Genomic DNA, 27728 nt, shown 5'->3' on the forward strand with positions numbered 1-27728 from the left:
CTAGGAAGAGCATTTATAGAAATTCCCATAAATTATTTCTATAATATCGAATCCTTCCTAATGTAATGACGTTCCAAACATTGACTAAATGTTGCATTGAAATAATGTTGAAACCACAAATATATATATTATACTTGTTCCTCTATGTTTATTTTCACTGAAAATGTAGACTATTCTTTAACTGAAAATGTAGGAAGGAAAAAAACATTTCACGAAAGTAGCAAGTACGTTTTTCGTATTCGCTTGTTTAGTTTCGTTTATTATAAAGCTCATATCTATGAACTGTCCTTTGAACAAATAGGTAGCCTGTAGAAGTTGATAACAATCCTTTCAAACAAGGATTAGCTACCTAATTCTAAATGGTATCAGAGTCAATATCCGTGAATCATAAAGCCCTGATAACAAAAGCTATAACTTGCTGACACGCCCTGAAGCAACTCTTGTCGACAGATACAAGCAGTTCGTATGCATTGTAGCTGAACATTGTTGCTGACCAATCGGCTCACACGCATAAAAGAGCGACAAATGAAAACATACATACCATGTATGGCGTAAAGCTTCCTTGTAATTGCCTTTGTGACGCGTATGTGTTCCACCTTTGTTGTGGTGATGAGCGCATCACTACATAAACATACACTCACACGTGGACATGCATCAAAAGATAATAATCACTTTACACTCACAGATACTGTTGTAATAGCTATCGTGAAGGTAGTCATTGGCAATTGAAAAGAGATTTCATTGAAGCGAATGGGTAAAAAGGATTGCATATACATTAGTTGATTGTTTGACACATTCGATAAATTAATCACCCACTTCAACAACAAGACTACTTTAAAACCGTTGTTTTCCCACTCATAAATATATATTGGCTCCCTGCTGTTAATTGTATTTAACGTCAGTAAATGAATCATCAAGGAGATTTTTCTCTTTCTTGCGAAATTAATAATACGTTTGTCGAGAGCTTAATATCTGTACTGAAAACATACAGTCAATATAAAATTTCAAGCTTCGGTGTTTATTAGGGAAATATGCCTTTACAAAACTCTGGTAATATGAGGTTGTATGAAAAACATTAAGACTAACAACTACCATCTGAACAAAGAAGAGGATGAAAATCTTTTATCTAGTAAGCAAGTAATATTACGAAATATTATTGTTAGTACATTATTGTATATAGCGGCAATTAAAGTTTCAATTATCTTTTACCACATAGTCATTTCAATCATTTACACACAATAAAAGTAAATTAATAAAATAAAGTTCTATATATTCAATATATGATAGACAAATACTATAACGTGTAATAGGTTTAATATGTAATTCTCTTCAAAAATGATCATCACATATGAAGTATTTACACAATTTCTTTCTTATTTTGGTACAAGAATCGGGTTTTCATTTTTCACGAGTAGGTCATTTGTCAATGATCTCGAAGAGATTTTCATTTCTACTGAATATCTGTATCCATAATTTATATCCTGAAACAACCAAGAAGATAAGCCGTTATTTATTATTATTATTATTATTATTATTATTATTATTATTATTATTATTATTATTATTATTTTAAATTTTTAAAAAATCGAGTGTTTTCATCTACGATTATAAGGTAGTATGAACGAAAAAGTTTGAAATGATGTCATTGCACACTGTAATGACTTTGGTATAGTTAATAATGGACCGAGATTTATCCCCTTCACCAATTTATTATAAAAAATTGTTAGATACAAAACGTTTTTGATTACAAAGTGTAAAATAGTGTCTATCTTGTTATATCCAGATGAGAGGAAGTAGGTGTTTGCACGATGCCCCTTCTCTCAAGGCAGTCTCTAAGGCACGTGCCGGTTCTGGTGAGTGATAGCCCCCTCAGCTCAAGGCAGCTTCGCGAGGCTTGGTTGTAGTAAGGATCCCTAGTCCAGTGCGACCTCGGGAAGGATAGGTGTACCCCTAGTCCAGTGAGACCTCAGGGCGGTGTAGGTGATTTGATCAGTTGGACGACTGATGCTGGGTCCCTCGGTGGTCCGCCTTTTATCTGCCCTCTCCGGGTCCTTCCATGAGGTCCGTCTTCTTTCGGAGATCCTCGTTGCCTTTCGTGTCGGCTTTTCTTCTGCTCTTCTGTTTATAATCAATAGCACGTGTTGTCTTTACATGTGCTCTTGTCCTGATGTGGGGATCCTTACAATACACATTAACAACATAGGGTCAAAATAATACTAAAGTCTCATTTCTTGGTGGAAATATTATCTTAATGCAATCTACAGTCTACTTTTGTTGATGCATGCACTGCTACCTGAGCTCAGGAGTGAAATATAACTAATTATCTCTTAATGCATACTAGAATTTCATTCTCTTGATTCCTGACCACCAACTACGTACAGACAAAACCTATACATCATAAATAATATGCTACACACTTATATGCCATAATGAATATCCCACCGCACTAAATGTTGGAAAAACTACAAGTGATGAAAAGATGCACCAACCTTTGCTATACTGTTACTACATCTTTGACTTTATTCCCAATGAGGACAGAGCAAAGCTGAAGGGGTTGCAGCAACGCAGGGTTGAGTCTGAAGGAACAGGTGCTTTAGCAATGATAAGTAAGTGCAAAAAGGAAGAAAAGCGCAATAAAACTACAATACCCTGTGTTAGGACGACCCGCTGGGAATAGTAATACTCCCGGAAATATGTTTTTTCGCGCGCTACTCTAGCCAGCTCGTTTAAGTTGGTCACAAAATTTATAGCATGGGGGTCGAGGTGGAACAAAACGAGCGCTGCGAGGCTAGTAACCCATTCCTCCTCCTCCTTCTCCTCCTCCTCCTACTATTTATTTGTACAAAACTAAGTAAATTACGTTTTTAGTATTATTTTCATGTTATTTTAATTGAAAATATATTATGAAAATTTTTAAAGAATTAAAAAATACTTTCCTGAAGCCGGGTTTGAACCCACGACAAAAGATATTTCCATTACTAGTTAGTAGCGCTAGCGCGTTTTCTTTCTTAATACCCACTTTATTTTCATATATACATGTTATTACACTGTAGGTTTACAATGGAAGACAAACATGTCTAATTATCAAAGTCAATAAATAAAGTGATAATGTTATCCTATTTGTCCAATACCACCTTAAGAAAATTATGAAACGTTTTGTTTTCCTCCAGAAACTGGCATGTCTTCCATTTTATTCTTCTCAAAAAATCCATGTCATCTTGACTGTGAGGAAAGATCTATATTTGTCAATATATCAGAGAGTAGTTTGGGTAAATAAATGATTATTTCAGATAAAATAGCCTTGAGTGATGTACGACACATTAACGCTAGCATCGTTACAAGTATCCAAATGTCCTTAACGGTAGTGCACTTTGTAAGTCTATGTATCAATGTATCGTCATCTCCACATTTTTCACAGGGGCTTGAATCGGCAGATTGTATCTCGGATAGGCGTTTGCGTGTCAGGAATAAATCATGTATAACCATATCCCAAAAACTTTTCACCTGAGATGTCAAAAACGTACAATGCAAATTAGACCATATTTGGGACCAATGTCTACATGAATTTTAGTGACTACCCTTAGTACATGTTTGATAGTAGATCTGTTTTACAGCGTTTTTTACAGCGTTTTTACTTATTTACAGCGTTTGAAGTCTGATAGATTCCAGGCACTTCCGTTGGTATATAACTCAATTCAAGTATTTTTTGCATATATTTTGCCTACTTTTAAAGAGGTTGATTGTGACACTGACCACTACCTGGTAGCAGCGATAATACGAGAGAGGTTATCGTTGAATAAAGGTAATATTCATTGTCCGAAAATGGAGAGATTCAATATAAAGAAATTAGAAGAGAGCCAAGTAAGACAAGAATACCAGATTGAAGTTTCGAATAGATTCTCGGAGTGCACTAGTGTTGAGGATACTTGGATTGAAATTAGAAATAGCATTAAAATTTCAGCAAAAGAAAAATTGGGACACGCGGAAATACGTAGGAACAAACCATGGTTCGACCAGGAATGCATAAAACTAGCAGAGAAGAGAAAACAGGCAAAATTACGCTGGCTACAAAATCCGAATGAAATAACTACACAAAATTTCGCAGATATCAGGCGGGAAACTTCCAAAACTTTTAGAACAAAGAAACGCGATTTTCTGAAAGCTAAAATTAAGGAACTTGAAGATAATAGTAAAAATAAAAAAAATCCGGGACATGTATAAGGGAATCAACGAATTTAAGAAAGTCTGTCAACATCGTGCTTATATATCAAAGAAATCTGACGGTACAGTTCTCACTGACACGGATAGCATCTTAAATAGATGGAAAGATTTCTTTGACGATTTGCTTAACACGCAACCAAAAACTAGTGTGCGTGGAGAAAAGGAGATACACACCGCAGAACCGTATATTCCGGAACCCAACCGAATAGAAGTAGAAACCGCTATAAAGAAATTAAAGAAACAAAAATCACCGGGTGTAGATGTATTTCCGGCTGAGATAATTTTTAGCTGGAGGCGAAAAATTGTGGAACAAGATACACAAACTCATTCACCTTATCTGGAACAAGGAAGAATTGCCACAAGAGTGGAAAGAATCAATCATTGTTCCAATTCACAAGAAAGGCGACAAAACTGACTGTAATAATTATCGAGGCATTTCTCTTCTGTCAACATCCTATACAATCGTTTCAAATATTCTGTTAGCAAGACTGACCCCATACGCAGATGAAATTATTGGAGATTATGAGTGCGGATTTAGACGAAATCGATCAACTATCGACCAAATATTTACCATTCGCCAAATACTGGGAATACAATACTGGGAAAAAAAGTGGGAATACAATACCCCAGTACACCAACTATTTATTGATTTTAGAAAGGCGTACGACTCGGTTAGGAGAGAGACATTATACAACGTTCTTACAGAACTTGGAATACCGAGAAAGCTAATTAGATTAATTAAGATATGTTTAAAGGAATCCCAAAGTAAAGTCCGGGTAGGAAAATTTTTGTCCATGAGTTTTCACGTCGAAAATGGTCTGAAACAAGGAGATGCGTACTATATTAAGATAGACAATATTAAGATCATTAACAAGATCAGGTATGCAGATGATACGGTTATAATAGCTAAAACCGAAGGAGGACTTCAGGAGATGATTGACAAAATAGTTGACACTGGAAAACTGTATGGAATGGAAATTAACATCGAAAAGTCGAGAGTCATGAGAATATCCCATGGAAACACGCCCCTACGGATCAGAGTAGAACAAAGAGAACTTGAAGAGGTCGATAATTTCAAGTATCTGGGAAGTATTTTGGCGAGAGACGCTTACTGTACCAAAGATATCAGGTCAAGAATTGCCATAGCTAAAGAAGCATTTAACAAGAAAAGATTACTCTTAACTAGCATGCTCAATATTGGACTTAAGAAGAAGTTGGTCCAGTGCTATATATGAAGCATTTGACTGTATGGTTTAGAGACTTGCACATTACGGACGTTAGAAAGTAAATATTTGGAGAGCTTCGAAATGTAGTGTTGGAGGAAGATGGAGAAGATAAAATGAACAGAGAGAGCAACAAACGAAGATGTTTTAAAACGGATAGAAGAAAAGAGGACACTTCTAGCCACCATCCTTCGTAGAAAGGCCAATTGGATTGGACACATCTTGCGAAGAAATTGTCTTCTTCACACCGCCATAGAGGGAAAGATGGAAGGGAAGCGAGGAATAGGAAGAAGAAGAACACAGTTGATTGATGATTTGAAAGATAGGAGAAAATATTGGGAGTTAAAAGAGGAAACTTAAGACTGACAAAAGCGGAAGAAACATTTCGAGGCCAAAATCTAAAACTGAAAAGAATTGTCATTAGTCCCAGGACTTGCTGAAAGGGAGAATAATAATAATAATAATAATAATAATAATAATAATAATAATAATAATAATAATAATAATAATAATAATAATAATAATAGGCCAAACGCATTTTGAAAATCTATAGACATTAAACATGCTGGCACTTTCGGAAATCGAAAATATTCAATAATGTCACAGATGGTGCTTAGTGTATAATAAATATTGTTTTCTCTAGAGAATGCTGTTTGATTGTAGCCTAGTATTTTCTCGACAAAGAGGCTAATGCGAGATATTTGATATCTGTGTTTAAAAGCGTAATAGGTCTCAAATTTTCAATTTTGCCAGAAGTTCCGTTTTTGGGAATCATAATTATTATCCCTCGTTTTGTAACACATTTCCATGTGCGAACATTTCATTACTAATACTTGTGAAGACATCACCAATGATATCACATTATTTTTCGTAAAACATACAAATAATACCATCATTACCAGGGCTGGTATGCTTCCTTGTAGATTTAATTTTAGTGAACAATTCTTCTTTTGAAATTGGGGAAATCAAACTGTTATTATCAACATATAACAATCATCCTTTTAAGTTATGGGTACAAAACCTCGCGGCCAGAACCTCGCGGCGACAACCTCGCGGACCAAAACATCGCCTGGCCAAAACCTCGCCACCCAAAACCTCGCGGCCCAAAATCTCGCCAGGCTGAAACCTCGCCTGGCCAAAACCTCGCCGCCCAAAACCTCGCGGGACAAAATCTCGCCAGGCCAAAACCCCGCCTGGCCAAAACCTCGCCGCCCAAAACCTCGCGGGACAAAATCTCGCGGGGCCAAAACCTCGTGGGCCAAAATCTCGCCGGGCCAAAACCTCGCGCCCCAAAATATCACCATACCCAAAATCTCGCCTGACCAAAATGTAAATGTTCCAACAGATGATAAGGATGACGGTATAAAAGACGCTGTTTCAGAAGAAGTATCACGGGTATTTGACCAAGTCCCGCGATACCATATGAAAATTCTATTTCTGTATTAGAGGATTTCAATGTGAAGGTAGGGCGACAGGATGTTTTTAAACTGGTTATAGGGAAAGAAAGTCTGCATAAGGAAAGTAATGACAACTAACGAGGTTAGTTTCGTGAACTTTGGAACATCCAAAAACTTAAAATTTTAACAAAAATCTAATAATATTTATGAAAGTATGAAATAATATATGAGTTTTTACGACGTCCCTTGATTATGTCCTATAGGTTAAAGGAGACTTAGATGACCAGGATGAAGGAAATGATCGAATAAAGAAAGTGGGAGGAAACGGAAATAACCCGAGAAAGCCCACGCACACGATGTTTTGTATATTATTATTATTATTATTATTATTATTATTATTATTATTATTATTATTATTATTATTATTTGTAATGTGGAATTGCATATTAGGAAACACATTGGGTAAATTTTAAAGAAAAGTTTCATTCGCGGCGAGGATTTGTCCCGGCGAGATTTTGGGCGGCGAGGTTTTGGCCCGGCGAGATTTTGTCCCGCGAGGTTTTGGGCGGCGAGGTTTTGGCCACGCGAGGTTTTGGGCGGCGAGGTTTTGGCCACGCGAGGTTTTGGCCCGGCGAGATTTTGTCCCGCGAGGTTTTGGCCGGCGAGATTTTGGGCGGCGATGTTTCGGCCGCGAGATTTTGTCCGTATACCCCATTCATCATCTCTCACCTTGTTGGCTGTGAAAAGGTCTGTATAGTATTCCTGAAATTGAGTCATAAGCTCTGAGAACGCTGTTATATTTCTCCCATACTGTGGTTGTATAGTCTATATAATTATTGTTTTTCCGTTTGCGTTCAAACGACATGATAGAGGTCATGCGTTCATTCGTCAATAAATCTACCGTTTGTATAGTATGTTGATTGCCATCGAGGTATTGCTTTTATTTTATTAGAATTTTTGCTTTTATTTCTTTTACACGCCAATAGTTCTGTGGAGTCGCATTAGCTTTCCACAAATCATCTAATACACCAAATAAAAATCCTAATGTATTTCTACTGTCCTGTTGTCTTTCCGCACCCATCCATTGAAAAAAAAAAACTTCCTAATTTTTTTCTTTTGAATAGAGCACCCACTAAGCGTTTAATGTAAAAAAAATACTTTTGTTGTTTACACCAATACTACCATATATTATTAAATAGCAGCTTTGTGTCGTCGGGAAACAAAAGCTGTTCATTTATTTTCCAATAATAGCGTCCGTATCTCCTACGTGTAATACCTTGAAGTTTTAATATTAGGGAGACCGCAGTATGATCAGAAAAGGAGGTTGGGGCAATTGAAATTGAGCATACATTATGTAACATTTGTTGGGAGACATATTTCTGTCGAGCCGTTATTTAACTGTCGAAGTTATGTACATATATTCAGTAGTGTATATTGATTAATCCAAACATCTTGTAGCTTTAGTTGTCGCACTACATTGTCCAATGCATAATATTTATTAAACTGTTCTGTTGTATCATCTTTTATCAAGATACTGTTAAAAACGCCGCATAACACAATATTAGTCGTTGTTGATGGTATTAGGGGTATAAGGTCTTCATTAAAAAAGATGTCACGTTCATTTCTTTTCGTTGTTCCAGAAGGACTATATACGTTAACATACAGAACAGTATCACACACCACGCTGATACATCTCCCTGAAATAATTCGATGCACATAGTCTACCGATATTCTTTTTTTATTACAAAAGCAGTATGTCTCCCATCTAAGCCAATATTCAAATATGCATTGTTATTTTGTAAAAGAAATCGAATTCCGAAAACACCAGTTTTTGTAAACTCAGAATATCAAAATCATGATTTTTTTTAAAAAAAATCTGTCAATGCCCGCTTTCTTATAGGACTTGTAAAAGCATTGATATTTAGTGTACCAATACGCCTGGCATTGGAAACTACAGCATTCGTTAGTTCTTAGTTTGTACATAGAGTTGTATATGTATATGAGTGTATACAAACATAGATATTTAATTTGACCTAGTAGATCCAGGAATGTATACTCGTTCTATGTTTTTCGTGCACATGCGAATGTACTGAAGTAGAACCGAACATTATAGATACATGTCATGGAACCACAGTAAAATATAGAAAAGAAAAACTATGTTGTAGGTTCATTTATATTAGAATCATCCTGTACCTTTTCTGCTTCTTTACTCAGTAATAGGTCTTGTTGATTGCCAGTCTGACTGTTTTCGGCTAAACTTCCTTTTCATTTCTTCGTTGAACAAGATAATGAAGTACAGTTTTCTTCCGTAATGTGGAGACGACACCAGTTTCGCTATTTCCCGCGCTAACAGTTTCCTCGTTCACATTTGCTGATTTTGCGTCAGCTGAACCGGGTTATTCCTGTGAAACGTTTTCGATAAAAGCATCAATTTTATTTGAGACCTCACTGTTAGAACGAACGGTAGTATGTACTTGTTTGGCGCTTGCGCTTGTACTCTGTTCATGTATTTGTTCTTAAAGAGTTAAGGCTTGTTGGTTCGATAATGTGCTGAGCATAGTCGGAAATTAAGTGTCAATAACTGAAGTAGCAAAGTCTTGATCTTAATTTGTTTTATGTACCTGTGCGAAAGTAAGTCTACCTTTTTCGTCACCACTAATGCATTCACTTACAGAGCTGGATGCGCCAGTCGTCTCTTTTATTACGATTTCAATATAGCCTTTATTAGTTTGTATCGTTTGCTCTGGTAATAAATCATGTAATGTCGTAATGCGGGACGGTTCCCTTTTTGACTATTTTTGTTCAATAAACAACGATGCACAAGATCTTGGTTTGAACCACAGAAAAACACGTTGGAGACTGGCCATAGTACGATACTGTTACACGACGACCATTGACTAAAAGTCGTGAGGGGATATGCTTTTTGATTTCTATGTACACTAGTCTGTTCCCATTATTTACAGGAAATATAAATTTTTCTGACCACTGTTCTTGCACAATTTTTTAAATGTTTCTGTACTTACGTAAGTCAGCACTGATTGAATGATTTTCGACTTCCATAGGCAAATGAACTATTTTAACTTTTGTTACATCCTTGTTTGCACTCGTTATGAACACGTCACTTACAGTGCCGTTTTCATGCTTGAAAGGTAACTTATCCGGCAAGTTTCGTAAAATATTGTCCATAGCACTTTGGGATATAAATTAGACACACACACACACACACACACACACACACACACACACATATATATATATATATATATATATATATATATATAATACTCATCACTATTTAAATGCAAACTCTCAATTTGATCAGTATTTAACTTGACAACATTTGCTACGCAAATATGAACTTCAAAAGGTTTTGGTCGAACATTCATTGTCTGTCTAGCAGATGAAAATTTAACTGTGTTTTGCGTTACCTTTTTATCCATAATTGTGTTTCTTTCCTATTGTTACAAAACAATAGTTTATGCAAAGAAACAGATTTTCCGTCGATATATCTATTAAAGAAGATAATTTGATATGATTACAGCACGAAAGTCACAGAAAAGCCTGCCCTATTGCACAGCGCGCAGAGGCATCCACACACTTCACCAACCACGCACAGACTGTAAGGCCACGAGGGCCGATAGCAGCAAACGTTTCATTTCTGCTATATGTGTGCTACGTGTCAAGAAACGGATAATGCCAACCAATCAGAACCATGTATTTAGTTCCTACTTCAGGGAGTATTACTCTCCCGAGGTAGTCCTGTGCTAGGTAGTCACTATAAGCTAACTTTGCCTTAGCATTGCGTAGGATTTAACCACACTTTCTTTTTACAGTTTCAATGTTCACAGATGATTTATATGTTCATGGCTCATAAATAATGATTATGCCTTAGCAGATTTTACTTGTAAATTAAGAAAAAAAAGAATAACACATTCCGTAATATTAACTTACAATTTCTTCCCTCACCCCTTGCACCACGCAGCATGTCACTAAACTGATGTTCACATTTCCGCCTCCACCACCCAACTCATAATAATTCATATCGCATATTTATTTTTTTCACGCGTTACCCTAGTAAACTGTTGCACAAGAAAGCAGGTGAGATTGATTTACATGGAAGTTGCACAACCCGAGTGCGAGATAATGTCACATGGTATTATCATGTGGATCAAGCTGGAACAAAACGAGCCCTGTCGGGCTTCTAGAACCCTTCACTCGCTGATGCTTGCTCAACTATGTTTTGTAACGTAAGGAAATTTCTTTTCATGCATTATATATTACGTACAAGGGCAAATGAATATAATGTTATCCGATTTTAACGATAAAAGTGTTATGAAAATTTAAAAAAATGACTTTCCTTGGTCTGGGTTTGAACTCACGCCAAAAGCGAAATTTATTACTAGTCCGTGCCCTAACATGCTCGACCTCGAGAACCGACATCAGCTGGCGTTTGATTTGTACTATATGTATGCTATAATTTCAACCAATCAGAACCGTGTATTTAGCTTCTATGGCTAGGTTCGAGCGTGAATAAAATATATGCATTCATATCACACATTGCTTACCTGATAAGCATGCTTCAGTAATGAAAGCACTTTTCACTGAATTGCTTGTTGAACAGGCAAAATTGCAGATACTGAAGTGACGCGAATCCCCATATTTTACATGGAGGCAAAATGCAACACACACAGAAGTTGAATGTCTGTGCGGGAATATTAGGTGATCACATAATCGGGCCTCTTTTCAAAGGTGGTGCGTTCACAGATGGAAACCACTTCGAGATGTAGCAAGATATTATTGTGCCTTTAACTGTGGAGGCTGTGAAAAACAATCCCGAACAATTTTGTGACATCCAACCTATTTTGTAACGTGACACCTGTCCTGGCCATTATTATGCCTCTCTTTGTGAGATATTTCAGATGCGCCTTCCAAGATAATTTTCTTGTTTGAATATAATCCTAACTACTTCAATTGTTTAGAAAAATCTAAAAGTCTTGTCAGATATCACAATTGAAGAAATTTGGTTATATGTTGCAGTCTGCTTCCTGGTGCATGCTGAAACATGTCCATACTTGCGCAGTAAGTGCTGCGTCAGCTCGGTGGGCTGAGTTATTCATTAGCAGTCAGTCCCGTATCCAGGGGGTCTAGAGGAGCCGGGACCCCTAAACTTTTGCTAACTCCCCTAAAATTTTCACGGTAGGCTTGCAAATGAACTATAATATTGTGATGAACTATAATATGGTTGGATCGGGCCCCCCGGATCCCCCCTACATTTTTTACGGACCTGTTAGCAATGATAGTCTAAAGTGCTTACTATGGCATCTTGATGACGAAATGAGATACGAGAATATCCCCTAACAAATTTTACGTCTTACTGTGGGCCCTTTTGTTTTTATTTAAAGTCATGCGACAAGAGAATCAATATCATTGGGAGAAGCTTGATAATGTTATTGAGGCCAGTTCGTTTCTTTGATTCAGACTAAGAATATAAAGGCCACATTTTGGAAAATGTAGAGGTAAAATACGTTAATTCATAAAGGCCGAGTAGCCTAATATTTAAGAAACTTCTTTATGTAGGTGCGAAACATGTAAGTCGTGTAACGTAGAAACAAAATTCTTCCATACAATACAATTATACATAAGTTAAGCGTGCATCGAGTTACTTAAATAGGTGGGTCTGTATTCATTGTATATAGGTTTGTATATATATATAGTGATTTGAATACCATCTGCTTCTGCGATCTGAATCCTTATTGCTTACTGTTGCTCCTCTGCCATCCATACTTCATGCTGAATTACCAAACTGAACAGTAGTAACTGGAATAATAGCTTTCATATTATATTAATAGTTTGTATCCATATTGTAAATCCGTACACCGATGTTGAGCAGACGATAAGAAAATTAAAATTAGAATCCACTACAAATCTATTGATATCAAGAAACATGATAATAAAATATTTTGTTTAGTGGCTTCTGTATTTTTAATCTATATATATAAAAGAGAACGTACAAATCCTTTGTCCGCTCATCACGCTAATACGGCTGAACCAATTTCTTTTATTTTTGGGGGGTTATTAGGATTTGGACCCTAGATGGTTTTTATCATATCACTTTAATTTTCAATTACCAGTGTCTTGAGATAATTGACCATTCAGGTGTCCTCCTTTGTTAGTTCATCATAGGTATAAAAATAAACGTATGTATATGCAACCCGCATGACCGTGTCACTCGGCGGGTTAACATAAATGACAGGCGTTATAATGGTTTTTATCATATCACTTGAAAGCGAAAAAGTAAAAATTATCTAAGTAACAAAGTTTATTGCGTTCCGGGGTGACCGCAGCGAAGCGGGGTGAACGCTGCTAGTCTGAGCGAATAAATCATAGATATACTTCAAAACTGATTTCGGCATCAATTACATTTTTGATAATCATTGTGTAAACTCTCTCTACTTAAAAACAACTTTTATTTATTCGATATGTTTTACTGTTCAAGTAACAATGGCATTAATTGCTATTAAGAACAGTTCAGCTCAGCTCAATCTGCCCCTTACAATATTGCATTCTCAAAGCAAAGAAGTAAAGGGTTTGCTATTTTTGGAAGCATAATCCGTTACTTCAGTCTCGTGATACTTATCTATTCTTCACAATATAAACATGAGCTTGTTTTAAATAACAGCACGGTGTCTAAGTATTTTACTCATTAGTAACATTTAAATGCTTGTACTGCTCAATAGATTACTTCGTTGATCTTGAAACGAAGAAAATAGGAGCATATGTATCTTCTTAGTTGAACGTCTTTTCTACCCTAACGCGAATGTTGCGCATAGTGTTGCCACAGTACCAGCTCTCAAGTGGGCTGAAAAATAGTACCAATTTTTTTTAAAAAAAAGGGCTGAATTCATTATTTTATACCAAAGTAATACATTACTCTATAGCAGAAAACTAAAAGAGGTAAAGTTCTAGAACACCTACTCCCCCTCTTTAGTTCAAATCAAGAAAGTGGTCTTTTTAAAAAATTACTTTTTAAAAACATCCAAATTGGATGACGCCGAACAAGTGTGGAAGTAGATGAAACTTTTCTCGCACGTGGAAAGTATATAACAGAGGTCTTCATCAGAATATTCAACACTTGATTCAATGTATGTGTGTGTGCTTTTTGTTTTAAAGATTAAAGCTAAAACTTCCACCACATTGCTTCTTTCTCGTCTCCTTCATCCGCCCATCTAGCGTTATTTGTTTCCCGTTATAGTTCGAATTACGAATTTTCCACACAAAGTTCGTACCGTTATCGGTACAACGTCACAGAATGAATGTTGAACAGCATTTTTAAAGAGTCCAACACAGTATGAGTAACGTGAGATGTAGGAAATCTTACTGACACTTTTGAAAATGTGACAAGTATTTCTTAAATGGTGCTGAATTGGGTAGAAGTGTACCAACTTTTTCATAAAAGGGGCTGAAAATGAATGACAAAAAGGGCTGGATTTGGTACAATTGTACCAAGTGTGGCAACACTGGTTGCGCACCACTGCGATGCTCAATTTCATTAATTAGTTAACAAAATCCTTGCGCAGCTAATAAAAGTTAAGAACTGATGAATATGCTCCATGAAAGTGAAAGATGTCTTATGGAATCTTTGAATGAAAAAAGCACAGGTTGACTGGTGCTTTTGCCCTAATTTGTTTTATGGTGGATGAAGTTGCTCACCTTGAGACAGGATGACTTTGGGGACATTGCACCTACAACCCTTCTAAAATTTCTTAGGTACTTTTCTTCTTCTTTCCGGTAAAGTTGTTTTTCTAAGAATGATTTGCGTCCCTTGAAACAATTCCATTCTGACGTTAAAAGCTCACGCAATATCTCCATTTAATTCTGTATTTTCTAAGAAGACATAAAATGGAGGAGATCCAGATTCATTCGCCATCTGTCATCAACATCAATAATTTTTATTAGTTTGACATTGAATTTACTCTTTCAAATTTATTGCAATAACAAAACTATACTATATATTATAGAATATTGTAACTTAAACTGCATCTGAAGATATAATACTTCTTTTGAGGTGATGAATGAAAGAAGAAGAAGACGTACAGAATAACACAATAATAACTAATCTATAGTTAATAATCTTTGCTATAGCTGATTAACTGTTATCTAGAGTTGTTTTCAAGTAATATGAGACGATCATGTAGGCCTACTTGAATAATGTAATTAGTTAAAAGAATTACAAATATGACTTATACTAAACAAGGTTTAAAACGGTTTTGCAAAAAGTGTCGCATAATTCGAATACTGAGAAGAAAAGAGTTTTATTTCATACTCGTAATTGCCTCTCTTTGGCAAATATTTTCTCTCACACACTCATTATGGCAGGTTCCTCTTTCAAATTCAAAATTAAAGAATGAAAGAAACACAGGTAAGTGCATATGGAAAGTCTGTATGCAATGTTACGGTTGATATGCTAAACTCACTAATTTATAAATTTTGCAGTTTAGCGATGCTTCTGCCAACGTATTACGCAGTAAATAACGTTGTTGACTTTAAATTATGACTAAGGTTCCGCTGATGGCCTCTCTTGATCGCAGCAACATGAAATTATTTTCAACGTTCTTTCCTAACCTTATTCACAGTTACTCATCTTTCATTTCTGCAGTTTAGTTGAGTTAAACAACAGCAAGTGGCGGCACCGGATAAGACCCACATGAACCTGTTTTCAACGTTGTATTACTACTTATCTGTTACTTGCATATACCTTACCTACAATTCCCCCTGTTACATTTTAACCCTTCCCTATTCACAGTTAATCACATATATTTCTTATGTTAATGTTTCTTTTGTTCTTTCTCTACTTCCGTACGCATCTATACTTCTTTCCTACGTCATAACCATTTAATAGAAGAATACTTACATTCATAGAAAACGAATTTCTTTCAGCATCACATGTACTCTTACTGCTTCAGAAGCTATTTCTTAAAGGAGGAGCTCCGTTAATAGGTGCAGATTGTCTTTACGAGGGCTGAGTATAAGTATAGTTTTTGGCTGTATGGCATAAGAATTACAGTGCATTAAGCACTTGTGCTAGGTGGCCAGTAAAAACAACGAATACTTTCTAAAAGAGTGAGCAGGAGGCCCGAATTGCAGCAAGGGATTGTGTCCGTAGGGAGCAGGCTCGTCAGCGATGGTTGGTATACGCATAAATGAGCATAGTGGAAAAATACTTCATAAACATATGCATTGTGTGTCGGGATATCACTCACTATTTTGCCCAATTTCACTACATTTAACTCAGACGCAACTCCTTTCTTATTAGTTTCCACTCTACATTTATGTATTTTCCTCTATTACAGCAGCATACACTTCCTACTTAGTTAATAACATAGTGTGTTAATAACATAAGCACCGTCTCCTTTAGCCTAACCGGCAAAACCGTGGGACGTAAAATTCAAGGATTTCATTTCATTTCATTTTTTGAATATTTTTGTAGCCGCGACTATTCAACCCGCACGACACTACGAAGTAAATTGTACTCCACAGCTATTTTTGTTTTAATTCTCGATTGGCCAAGTTGCGGAAAAGTTGCTTCGTGTTAGTAGTAGTCTCCACAGATTTTTTTTTTTTTTTTTTTGGTCATACCCTCCCTTTGTCTCGTGGGACTTGAATATTTTATAGCTGCAGCTGTGCAACCCGCACAACACTACGAAGAAAATTGTGGTGCACAGCTATAAACTTTGGTTCTTTTCCACAATGAAGCATTCTGAAGCAGAATATAAAATGAAAGATGAAAGTGAGATGCAACGTTGTCCATATGTGGTTAAAATTATAATCAATTAGACGAAGAAATTGTATTGATGTTTTCAAAACACATTATCAATATAGGCCATGAAAAAATGTTGATAAACCTTCCCTTGTATCTCAGCTTTTTTTTTTTTTTTTCACATACACTCCGAAACTCCCCAGAACCCACGAGGAGGTGGCTGCAAATGGAGTTCCACCCGCCCACCCACTTGCTTCCGTTTTTGGCTCATTTACATTTGATAGTCCTGCTTGGAGTTCAATTTTTGCATTTTTTCTTCGAGACTCTATTTTTGTCATAAGAGAGCCTTCTTTTCGATCCGCTCCACACACTAATGCTAACTCTTTTGTAACTAGTTTTATCATCCTCTCCACCGCTTGCGTATGGCACGGAAAACATCTAATTTCCTCAGAAGCCGCAGCCACCGTTCTAATATTTTCTTCTATCTGGCTCGAAAAAAATTATCTTGTTAATGGTGGCTTGGTGATGTCCGTTGAGGAACAATCGATCATCTCATGATATTTACTTGCGTCTAAGTTTACTTTCGGAACAAATTCACGAAAAACTTGATCTCTATCTTTGTCGATACTTTTGTTCTGGTTGTGATCATTGCCAACAACAAGTTTTCCAGATGGGCAAAGTAAGCGCTGCAGCTAATCACAATATACAGGATTCTTCTTAATATCTCTGGAAAAAATTATGCAGATCGAGCGAGTAGCCACAAGTGTCGGGTCCCGTTGGTGAGAGAAAGAAGAATTTCGCTTTATTTCAAACCAAACTTGTGTAAATACTTTGCTGATATACTGTGCAAGCCAACGAAATGCTTCTTCTTGATCTTCGGTGCAAATATATAATCGGAGAATGCAAGAACCTGTCATTAACTATTGGAACATGACAATTGGTCCAGGCTTTTCCTTCAGAAGGTCGTTCGGAGACAAACCTTCGGGAACGGCTCGACAAATGTCCAAAGGGTATTGTTGATCATTACTCAAATCTTTTAACACTATTTTGTCAGGTCAGGCCAGCGCAGAAACACGCAAACTGCTGGACTGTGTATAAAATTATATCGTTTTCGGCTTATTATAAAACAGTGCTTTACTTATTATTATTATTATTATTATAGTCGTGTGCAACGTTGTAGGTAATATATATTCTATTATAGCACAGCCGATTTCAAAATTACTTGATATCAGATTACTTGTTTAAAATCGTTACTTGTTAAGTGTTCTTTATAATTTAAACAGATTTAAAAGAAATTGTTCACGATATACATAAAAAAAAATCTGCAATCTAAGGTTGAAAACATATTTTTCACACTATATATGAAGAACATGAATTTAAACATAAAAATACAATTTTTCGTCTACTTGATTATAATTTTTAACCACATAGGAACAATATCGCATCTCACTTTTATCTCCCATTTTATATTCAGCCTCAGAATGCTTCATTATGAAAAAGAACCAAAAGTTATAGGTGTGCACCACAATTTTCTTCGTAGCGTCGTGCGGGTTGCATAGCTGCAGCTATAAAATACTCAAGTCCCTTGAGGCAAAGGAAGGGTATGACCAAAAAAATCCAAATTTTCTGTGTAGACTACTACTAACACGAGGCAACTTTTCCGCAACCCGGCCAATCGAAAATTAAAACAAAAATTGCTGTGCAGCACAATTTTCTTCGTAGTGTCGTGCGGGTTGCATAACCGCAACTATAAAAATATTCAAGTCCCATGAGGCAAAGGAAGGGGTTGACCAAAAAAATCCAAATTTTGTGTGTTGACTACCACTAACACGAGATAATTTTTCCCTATCCGGCCAATCGAAATTTGAAAAAAAAGTTTTTTCGGCCCACTATTGCAGAACAATTCTATCTCCCTGAAAATAACCTCCTTTGACACATCCAATTTGTTTCTGAGTTCACACTAGAGGTCAGCACTGCCCGGAATTTTTAGCCTGGGCCCAACCCGGCCCGGTCTGGCCCGTGAATTTATAATGTGAGGCCCGACCAGAGTCCAAAATATGTTTTAATATTTAGACCAGAGCCCAGCCCAAGCTGTGAAGCTTGAAGTGGAAGCACTGTTACGGAGATACAATTGGCCTTCTCTGTTCCGAAATGGACACAATCGAAGCAGCCGAAGAACGACAGAAGCAGAAGGGACGAAAGAGAAAGAAAACCGTGAACTCTAGCAAAGAAATGTTTGACGTTTGACCTTGAGGGTCCTAAAATGGTGGGAAAAGTGTGCGAAAACACGTTTGTTTTCAGTTTCATTTCTTTTTGCCAATGTTGCCTTCACTTTCATCCCCGAAAAAATATATGTTCTCCATAAGGGTATTTCGAACTTTTTAACAAAAACATCAGCGACGTGTCGTCTCAAATATTTTTAAAATTTTCTGAAATTTTTAACACGCAGAAAAAACAGAAAATGCGCATCGATGTTTTTGAAAAAAAAAAAACACCTACATGGAATCTACAATCTGTGAAACTTTCAAAACATTTCGCCCACCACCACCATTTTTTTTAAAATTACTAGGTATATTCAATTTTGAGCATGCATGATACGATAATTCGATAAGGGGTAGTGGTATTAGTCAAAATTTTTGGAAGGTAGTTTCAGATCGAGTTAATAACGATCCAACTTGGATCAAGGGCCGATTTCACCATCTTAGTAGAAAAGACCCTTTGATTCCCGCAGATGTGATAAGCGTATTTCTTCGTTAAATACTTTGACAATTTCTTTCACGACTTTCATACGAATCCAATCTTCGAGTCTTTTGCCTCCATCGTGAGAAATCTTAGTGGTGTTGAATATAAATTCTTTGTAATCAAATATATAAATTTCTATATGATGTGCGGCTAAATTATTATTTTTATATCTTATGCAATACTCATAAGCTCATCCCTGTTCAAAGTAATAAAGTTAAAAATTTTATATAGAAAAACAGAAAATCTGATGATTATTCATAATTTATCAGTCTATGTTAATAATAGAAAATTTAGCGCAGTATTTTCGTAAAACGTTTTATCTAACTTATATATACGAGGGGTATCGTAAAGTTTTAATTATTACCAAGAAATTATTAAGATATGAAGATGAAATTTTGTCAGTGTTATGCTTGGTTTTTATATGCATGCTGTTAAGGAAATTAGCTCCTAATGATTATTATTTTTACAGGGTGTGCCAAAAGTGACCAAATTGCAAGATTTATAAGATTGAGGCTTGCAGTATGATAAAGTTCCTGCATTTCAAGTGTAATAATGCCAGAAAAATCCATGATGAGATGAAGGCTGTGTACGGCGATGATTGTCCATCTTACAACACCAATGTAAAGTGGAAAAGAAAATTTCAGAACTGGTCATATGTCCCTCACAGACGCCCCAAGACCTAGAAGACCATCCCCGACTGACGATGCGGCCACTGTGAAGAAAGTGAAGTGTTAAATCCTCGAAGACAAATGTGTAACCATCCAAACGATTATGAATGAAACTAGTCTCACTTAAATAGTGTGAAAATTTACCCATAATGAATTTTACATGTCTAAAGTATCTGCGCACTGGCTCCTCGTTTGTTAAGACTTTTCCAGAAACACCAGCTCATCCATCTCAAGTTGGTCGACAAAGCAAGGGTGTGTGGCTTCCAGGTATTGCAGCATCAGCCTTATTCTCCCGATCTCGCAACCAGTGACATTTTCTTGTTTCCTCAAATGAAGAATCCGTTGCGTGATCGCCATTTGGACAACACATATGATGTTATTCATGAAGTGGAAGAATTGTTTCCTCAATGTTATCCATCTTGGACTTTGGTCACTTTTGGCATACCATGTAAAAAATAACAATCATTAGGTGCTAATTTCCTTAACATCATGCACATAAGAATCCCATAACACTGACAAAATTTCATCAACATATCTTAATAACCTCCTGGTGATAATGAAAACTTTACGATACCCCCTCGTAAGTTCACTTAAGAAATGAGGTTTGGTGCAGGTTTATCCTCATATTTTCATATATTATCCACTAATGAGAAACTACTTCTTCAATGAGGTAAATGCAGATTTATACAAAACATGATTTAACATGAAAATGTAATTTTATGATAGGCACAGACGAGGAACATATTAATTAATCATGTTAACTTACGATTACTGTATACATAAGAGACTGCATATAAATTGCAATGTGAAATTATCGCATGATCACATTAGACACCTTCCAATTTTAATTTAGTATTCACCTGTCATTCGTATTAATTCAGAAGGGACGGAATTACAGTCTTTTCTCACAATCCTCAACTACGATATCTCTTGTTATTTATCTCACTACGCAGTTTCATGTAATAACATGTACAAAAACCTACTTACTACAAGATGGAAGAAATATTTATTTATTTATTAACCCTAAAACTGCCAAAGTCTGTATGAGCTTCGTCTAGTACCAGCGGAAATAGGTCGAATTTGATCGCGCTTTCTTCACGTCTGCACAACATACGTATTATTACACTATATCTATTGAATTTAAGTTAACACTTTAAACTAAACTAATAGCAGAAATCTTTGAAGTAGTTTTACTTAACTTCTATTGGAAGTGCTTACATATCTAAGATTGCTTACATTACTTGCATATGACTTGTTTATAATCTGAACTTCAGTTTTGCTCTGACGGTGTATATCATTTTTAGAACAAAATTTGTCACGCCCCTTTAGGCTGCAGTGTTTAGATAAGAGATAGAAGTAACAGTTTTTGAATTAGATTGAAACGAAATCTTGGCGGAAACAAATATACTGTATGTTACACCTAGTACCAAAGGAGTTCAAACCTACACAAATCAGATGAATTTTTAATATAAAAATAAAATAGATTATCTCATATTACAAAATTACACTGCAATCAGACAAACAATATAAAAAGATCAAGAACTCTTAGAAAATAAATATATCCTGCAAAAAAAAAAAAAAAATGAAGATTTGAATGCGCAGGCAAAACTGATTTCTCAATGATATTTCTATGGTTAACGAAACATATGTTTTAAACTTTCTCAAGCAGGGACTGATAGTGATAAGTAAAACATCAATATTTATGTTTGGCAGATCCTAAGCGATGCTGTAATCGAGTAGAAAGTGTGTTTTGGTTTGTCAGGTTACGTGGAATCAGTAGTAAGTCTGAAGTCGAATTTTGCAACAACTCCGTCTTATCCACAAGGCGCCAGGCTACTAAAAATGATACGAAAGCTAACCATTTTTCTTTTGTCTGTTTTTCGTAAGTAAAAACAGATAATGAAATGTAATTTACCACAATAATAGATAATATTAGTCTACACCCGTAAATACGAATTGGAAGAATTTTCAGTGTTGCCATCCATAGAAATTAAGTGTGACCAGAATATGAATTACCCAAAAGTCTAGATTAAGGCAGCGACTAGAAAACTGAATTCAATTGTAATTGATGACTCACTATGTTGTCTTGGTTCCTTGTTAAATATTTTTAAATAATATTTGTATTTATTTTGTGCTGCGTATTACAAAATTATTTATTTTGTACTGTTTATTACAAAATAAATACAAATATTGTTTGAAAAGTAGTGAACAAGCAACCAAAACAACATAATAGGTTATCTATTACCGTTGACTTCATTTTTCTAGTTGCTGCCTTAACCTAGATTTTTGTTTAATTCATAGAAATCTGGCCACATTATAATTTCTATGGATGGCAACACTGAACATTCTTTTGATTCGTACTTTAGGGTATAGGGTAATTATCTATTATTACGGTAAGTTATATTTCATTATCTCTTTTCACTTACGAAAAACGGACAAAAGAAAAATGGTTAGCTCTTGCATCATTTTTAGTAGTCTGCCCTCTTGCGGAATATCTAGTAGGCTCACTGGGTTTGAAATGAAGCTATCACGTTTATTCTATTATACAATACACACTTTCAATGTATGCTCGTAAATTTAAGTATATATTGAGTGTTAACATAAATATGTATTTCTTTTTCAGTTACGTATGGCGACAATATTACTGCAAAGCCCAAAAATAGAACTTGTAAGTTCCTTACACTTGATGTCATTGATAAATCAGTGCAAGGTTTCCTTGACTTAAATATTAGCCGCTCGATAAAATGTGCAAGTCCACCTGCGCTTACGTATATCACAAACTCTGTTATATATATAGATTCTACTGTTTTTAACAAGTATAACATTACGAATCCTAAACATTTGTTATGTTGTTGGGGGAAAATCTCTAGACCTACCCTTGATAGCTACTGGAACGATTTTAACTCAGAGTAAGTAAACGAATAAAATTTTTAAATTCATCTTTTACTTTGTATGTTAGAAGACTATAGTCGGTGACGTCTAACTACTTCATTTGGCTATTAAGTTTTCTGCTACCAACTTTAGTAAATTAATGAAATAATGATTGTGTTTCACAGACATTCATAGATTAATAGAACTTATTTGCTTAATCATTGAGTTGAGTAAGAGATATTTTCAAATGGTTTCCAACTTTGTTTACCTGGTCCCCCTTCATAAACCTTTCATAATTCACGCCCCTCCCCATCCGTTTTACTCGTTGGTCCTACGGGAACTTTGGCCGACCTTTTTTGCAATTTCAAATACAGTTTTGAATCCTCAAATTTTCAATAATAGTAATAATAATATTCTATTTTTACGATTTTATATTTGATTCCAGCAAGACTTCTTATACCATTGTCGTGCATTATTATTATTATTATTATTATTATTATTATTATTATTATTATTATTATTATTATTATTATTATTATTATTATTATTACCAAATTTGGCCTTTATGAAACCGCAGTTTTTATTCAATAGTTATTTTGTGTTTGTACGATATTTAATTTAAAAGGCCTAATCACTGCGAAACTAAAATACCGCTAATTTTATAGTAATTATGTGATATCTTCAAATAGATAAAAGATAATCGAAATGTGGAACAAGAGCGCCCTAGACAATATTATTTTGCATTACATACCGTTCTCGCGAGTCACCTAGTAGCTTTCTGTTTGTAGCCATTGAGAAACACGAAAATAAATGCCGATTTTCTAAACGGCTGGAAATCGAAAGGAGATAAGTGAGTCGTGATGACGGTATCTCATGTAGAATAATATTGTCTAGCGAGTTCTTGTTCCACTTTTCGATTATATTTTATCTATTTGAAGATATCACATAATTACTGTAAAATTAGCGGTATTTTAATTTCGCCGTGATCCCCCTTTGTTACATTTATAATATTTGTAAGCTTATAACCAAAAGAAAAATCGTAATTATTTAATATACGTTCTTGGATCTTTTTAAATTAGTTATGGATTCTTTAACTGTCGCTCTTATTTTTTTTCTTTAAATACTTTCTAAACACATCGATGACCCTACCAAAGCTTTAAAAACAGAGTTGTTGGTAAGGTCGAAAGAGAGCAGAGCAGTATTTAGTACATTTTCGGCAACGTTTGTGACAATTAATATACGAAAAGCCTACATTACTTACAAGAAAGAGGCGCGATAGCGAGACACGAATTGCGCAATAAGAGTTACATATACTGAAAGAGCATCAGGTAGTTAGTAAGTTACCAAATTATTTGCTGCAGTCCGCCAGAAGGGAAGAAGTTATGGGGCTCTAAAGTTCAGCGCCTGGCGTACGAAAACCACACAAAACTTAGCATTTGACTTGTTCCTCTTTGTATTGACAAGAGATAATGAACTCTAACGTATTCCCATTACAGAACATGATGTTTGACATAAGAAAATATGTGAGAAGAATTGTCAGTGTTGCCCTCCATAGAAATTACAGTGTTGCCCGAATAAGAATACCGCGAAAAGCTTGGTTTGCAGCGAATGAGAGTGAACACAACGGTGTTTTGTGACATCATGTTTTCGTGGTTCGCACGGAACTTCGTTTTACATAATACGTTATTTAGTTTGTAAGAATCAAAATAGTTATAATATACTTGTATTAACATTACAGAATATTATGTAAACAGAAGTGCAAAAGCTCCGAAGAGAACATTAGTATGAAGGTGCTTCGCAGAGTAGATCTCACGATAAATCTGTGAAAATGTCATTCGGGTTCGAATTGGTTTGTTCGTTGCGCATTTATCGTGAGGTATACCGATAGACAGACAACATAAATGCCGAGCTTCGCGAATCGTAAAACTCGGTTCGTGTTGTCAGTGATATATCATCCAACGCCGTTGAATTCATTCTTGTAGTCCGTGCCTTAACGAAGAGTGTAGGGTATTCTAGCAACACTGTAATGTCTATAGATGACACCAATGGCAAGTCTCGCGGAGCGCCTTCGTGGTCCTTAAGAACCTTATTTGTGAATGTGGTAAGTTATATTTTATGATGTATTTCCACGAACAACAAACACGCAAAAAAGGGGTATGTAATATTATGTACATGTTTAGTTGCAACTATAGATACTATAACATATGTTTTAATTACGGAAACAGAAAAAAATCAAGAAAACATATGTAGTTGGATTGTACGAACAAGAGAGTTTGTGTTCAGGAAAAACACCAAGGCTGTAAACAATTTATTGCAAGAAAATGACGTGAATACTTTCAGTTTCTTCAAGGTTTGTTCTTGCAATAAATTGTTGACAGCCTTGTCACCACAAAACAGTTTGTGTGTCGAACTATTATGGATTCGAGAGTTTGTAACAAACACAAGCCGAGGGCGCTACAGGTGACAACTAGCGGAACTATATTCTCCACTGCACAATATGTCGTACTGTAGCGGGGTTTTGTTGTCATTCTGTTGGAGATGGATCCAGCAACAGTTGTTAGCGCTCTCGTTAAGAGATTCGGAACAGCTGATCGCTCTTTGAATGCAACAGAAGAGGCTGTTTTCAGGGAAATTGAGGAAATCCTTGCTGGAGATATGGACGTAGTGGAAACGGTTAGTACTCTAGGATTTGACGCTACATATCCATAAAGTGCCTGTCATGATGATTCGGATGTCGATGACGGTGCAGACGCCATGTAAGTAAGTTCGCAGGCCACGCCTCCGAAACCAGCAGCGAGCAGTGGATCCTCATACGAAGAAGAGTCCCCCTCCGATTAAGAGGGCAAAGACAGCAGATGATAGAGTCGGGGACGATTACAAGGGGCAAGCGTACAAGTTCATAATGCGCAATCCCAAAACCGGGCAAATGCGAGCAAAGCCGGCGAAAATACGCACTGTTTTGAATCAGTTCCCATGCCTTTCCAAAGCATCCTTGTACAACTTCATTCTAAAGATGGCTCTGCCAAGACAGTCTGACATAAACAAAGCAGTGCTTTGCCAAATTTCAGGAAATGGTGGACCGTTGTGCCATTATTCATGACAGGACTCTCCGAATTCGGGCAATGGAAGCCAAACGAATGATTGATCCAGACAACAAGCTGAACTTTAGGGCTTTGCAGACCTGAGTCGAAACCTTTAAGAGGAGGAACAGGATTGTCAGTCGTGCAATAACACATGAGGTCAGTCGCGCAAGTCGGAACAGTGACCATGAGAAGCAGCTAAAAGGCACAACTGATGCGTTCGTCACCAATGTTAGGACACAGATGGAGGAGTTGCAATTATTACCTGAAAATCTCATAAACGCAGACCAGAGTCGGTTCGATAAGGAGTTGCACAGTCACCGTACCTTGCGTCCAAAAGGAGCCCGTCCTGTTCGAGCGGTTGTGGGGTCAGTTGTCTCCACCAGCCATTCGTATATGATCATGCCCGTTATCACTGCTACCGGCGAAATTCTGACGCCAATGTATGTCCTGGTGTCCGAAGGGAAGGGCAAATTTCCCCACAATAAGCCCCCGGATCCGCCAAACATCAGATCCTTTGCCGGGAAGACAGCGAATATGTCGAAAGCGCAGCTGTCGGAGTTTTATAACAAAGTGTTCTGGGATAGCATTCCCAACAACAGGGAGAACATCTATGTCTTGCTGGACTCGTGGACCCCAAACAAAGACGACAAGCTTTCCGATAAATTTGTTCCTGCAAATGTCACATTCAAGAAGCAATTGATCCCGGCTAGATGTACAGGACTGGTGCAGCCCTTGGACGTATACTTTTTCCGTCCTTACAAGAACTTTGCCAAGTTCGTCACTGACACAATTGTCTTGTCGTAGGAAACGAACATCTGGCACCGTGACAATTTCCTGCGTCTCCAGTCGTTCACGCTGTACCAATTCTGCGCTCCCCTGTTCCGCAACATGATTTGCTTTGGTTTATATGAAGCGGATACCTGGACATCGCACCGGAAGCATTCCAGACGCCAATTCAGTACTGTTTTGACTTCCTTACCACAGAAATGTGTTATCACTGCGCGTCGCTGGCTATCGTCCGATGTGCATATTGTACTAACTGTTTTTCTTTCGATCACTCGATACTTTCTGCTCTTCATATCAATTGTGTGGCTTAACACTGTCATTTACATAGCTATCTCCTCTTCTCAAACAAATACCATTTGCTGTTGCACACACAAACAGGTTATTCCTTATGTTTGCCATGGTCTCTCATGTTCAATTTGCAGCCCCATAATTTTGCCCTACTGGCGGACTGCCGCTAATAACGTGGTCACTTCATGATTGATGCTCTTTCAGAATATACTTTATAACCCGTATTGTGCAACGCAAGTCCCGATCACGTACTATTTGCTTGCAAGCTTTTCGAGGTATTCTTATTCTGGCAACACTGTAATTTCTATGGATGGCAGCACTTACAATTCTTGTCATACAGATTTTCTTATCTCAAACATCATGTTCTGTGATAGGAATACGTTAAAGTTCATTATCTCTATGGGAATACAAAGAGGAACAAGCCAAATGCTGTTTTGTGTGGTTTTCGTACGCCAGGCTCGTATGGGCTGAAGTTTACAGTCCCATAACTTTTTCCCTACCAGCGGACTGCAGCTAATAATTTGGTAACTTACTAACTACCTGATGCTCTCTTAGTATATGTAACTCTTATTGCGCAATTTGAGTCTCGATATCGCGCTCCTTGCTTGTTAGTTTGAAGCTGATTAGTGCTCGATTGATAACAGGTTCTTTCTTTCTCGTTTCAACAGTGTCGCTATTGTGCTTCTGAATAA

General features: G+C 36.5%; 2 protein-coding genes across 2 annotated transcripts in view; one reads left to right on the top strand and one right to left on the bottom strand.

The window, feature by feature from the left end:
• Positions 1-27728, bottom strand: part of LOC145680996 (uncharacterized) — a 1339336-nt gene that overhangs the window by 696478 nt on the left and 615130 nt on the right. The window lies entirely within an intron of this gene.
• The window catches only part of LOC145681602 (uncharacterized), a 65755-nt gene continuing 53014 nt past the window's right edge, over positions 14988-27728 (top strand). Inside the window, exons 1-2 of the mRNA XM_081753226.1 lie at positions 14988-15260; positions 22632-22917. Coding sequence (XP_081609352.1) covers positions 15077-15260; positions 22632-22917 — 470 coding nt within the window. The 5' untranslated portion in view covers positions 14988-15076. The remainder of the gene's footprint in view (positions 15261-22631; positions 22918-27728) is intronic.

Source organism: Thermobia domestica, chromosome 3 (genome assembly GCF_964235325.1).
Source record: "Thermobia domestica chromosome 3, izTheDome1.hap1.1, whole genome shotgun sequence".
Classification (NCBI taxonomy): domain Eukaryota; kingdom Metazoa; phylum Arthropoda; class Insecta; order Zygentoma; family Lepismatidae; genus Thermobia; species Thermobia domestica.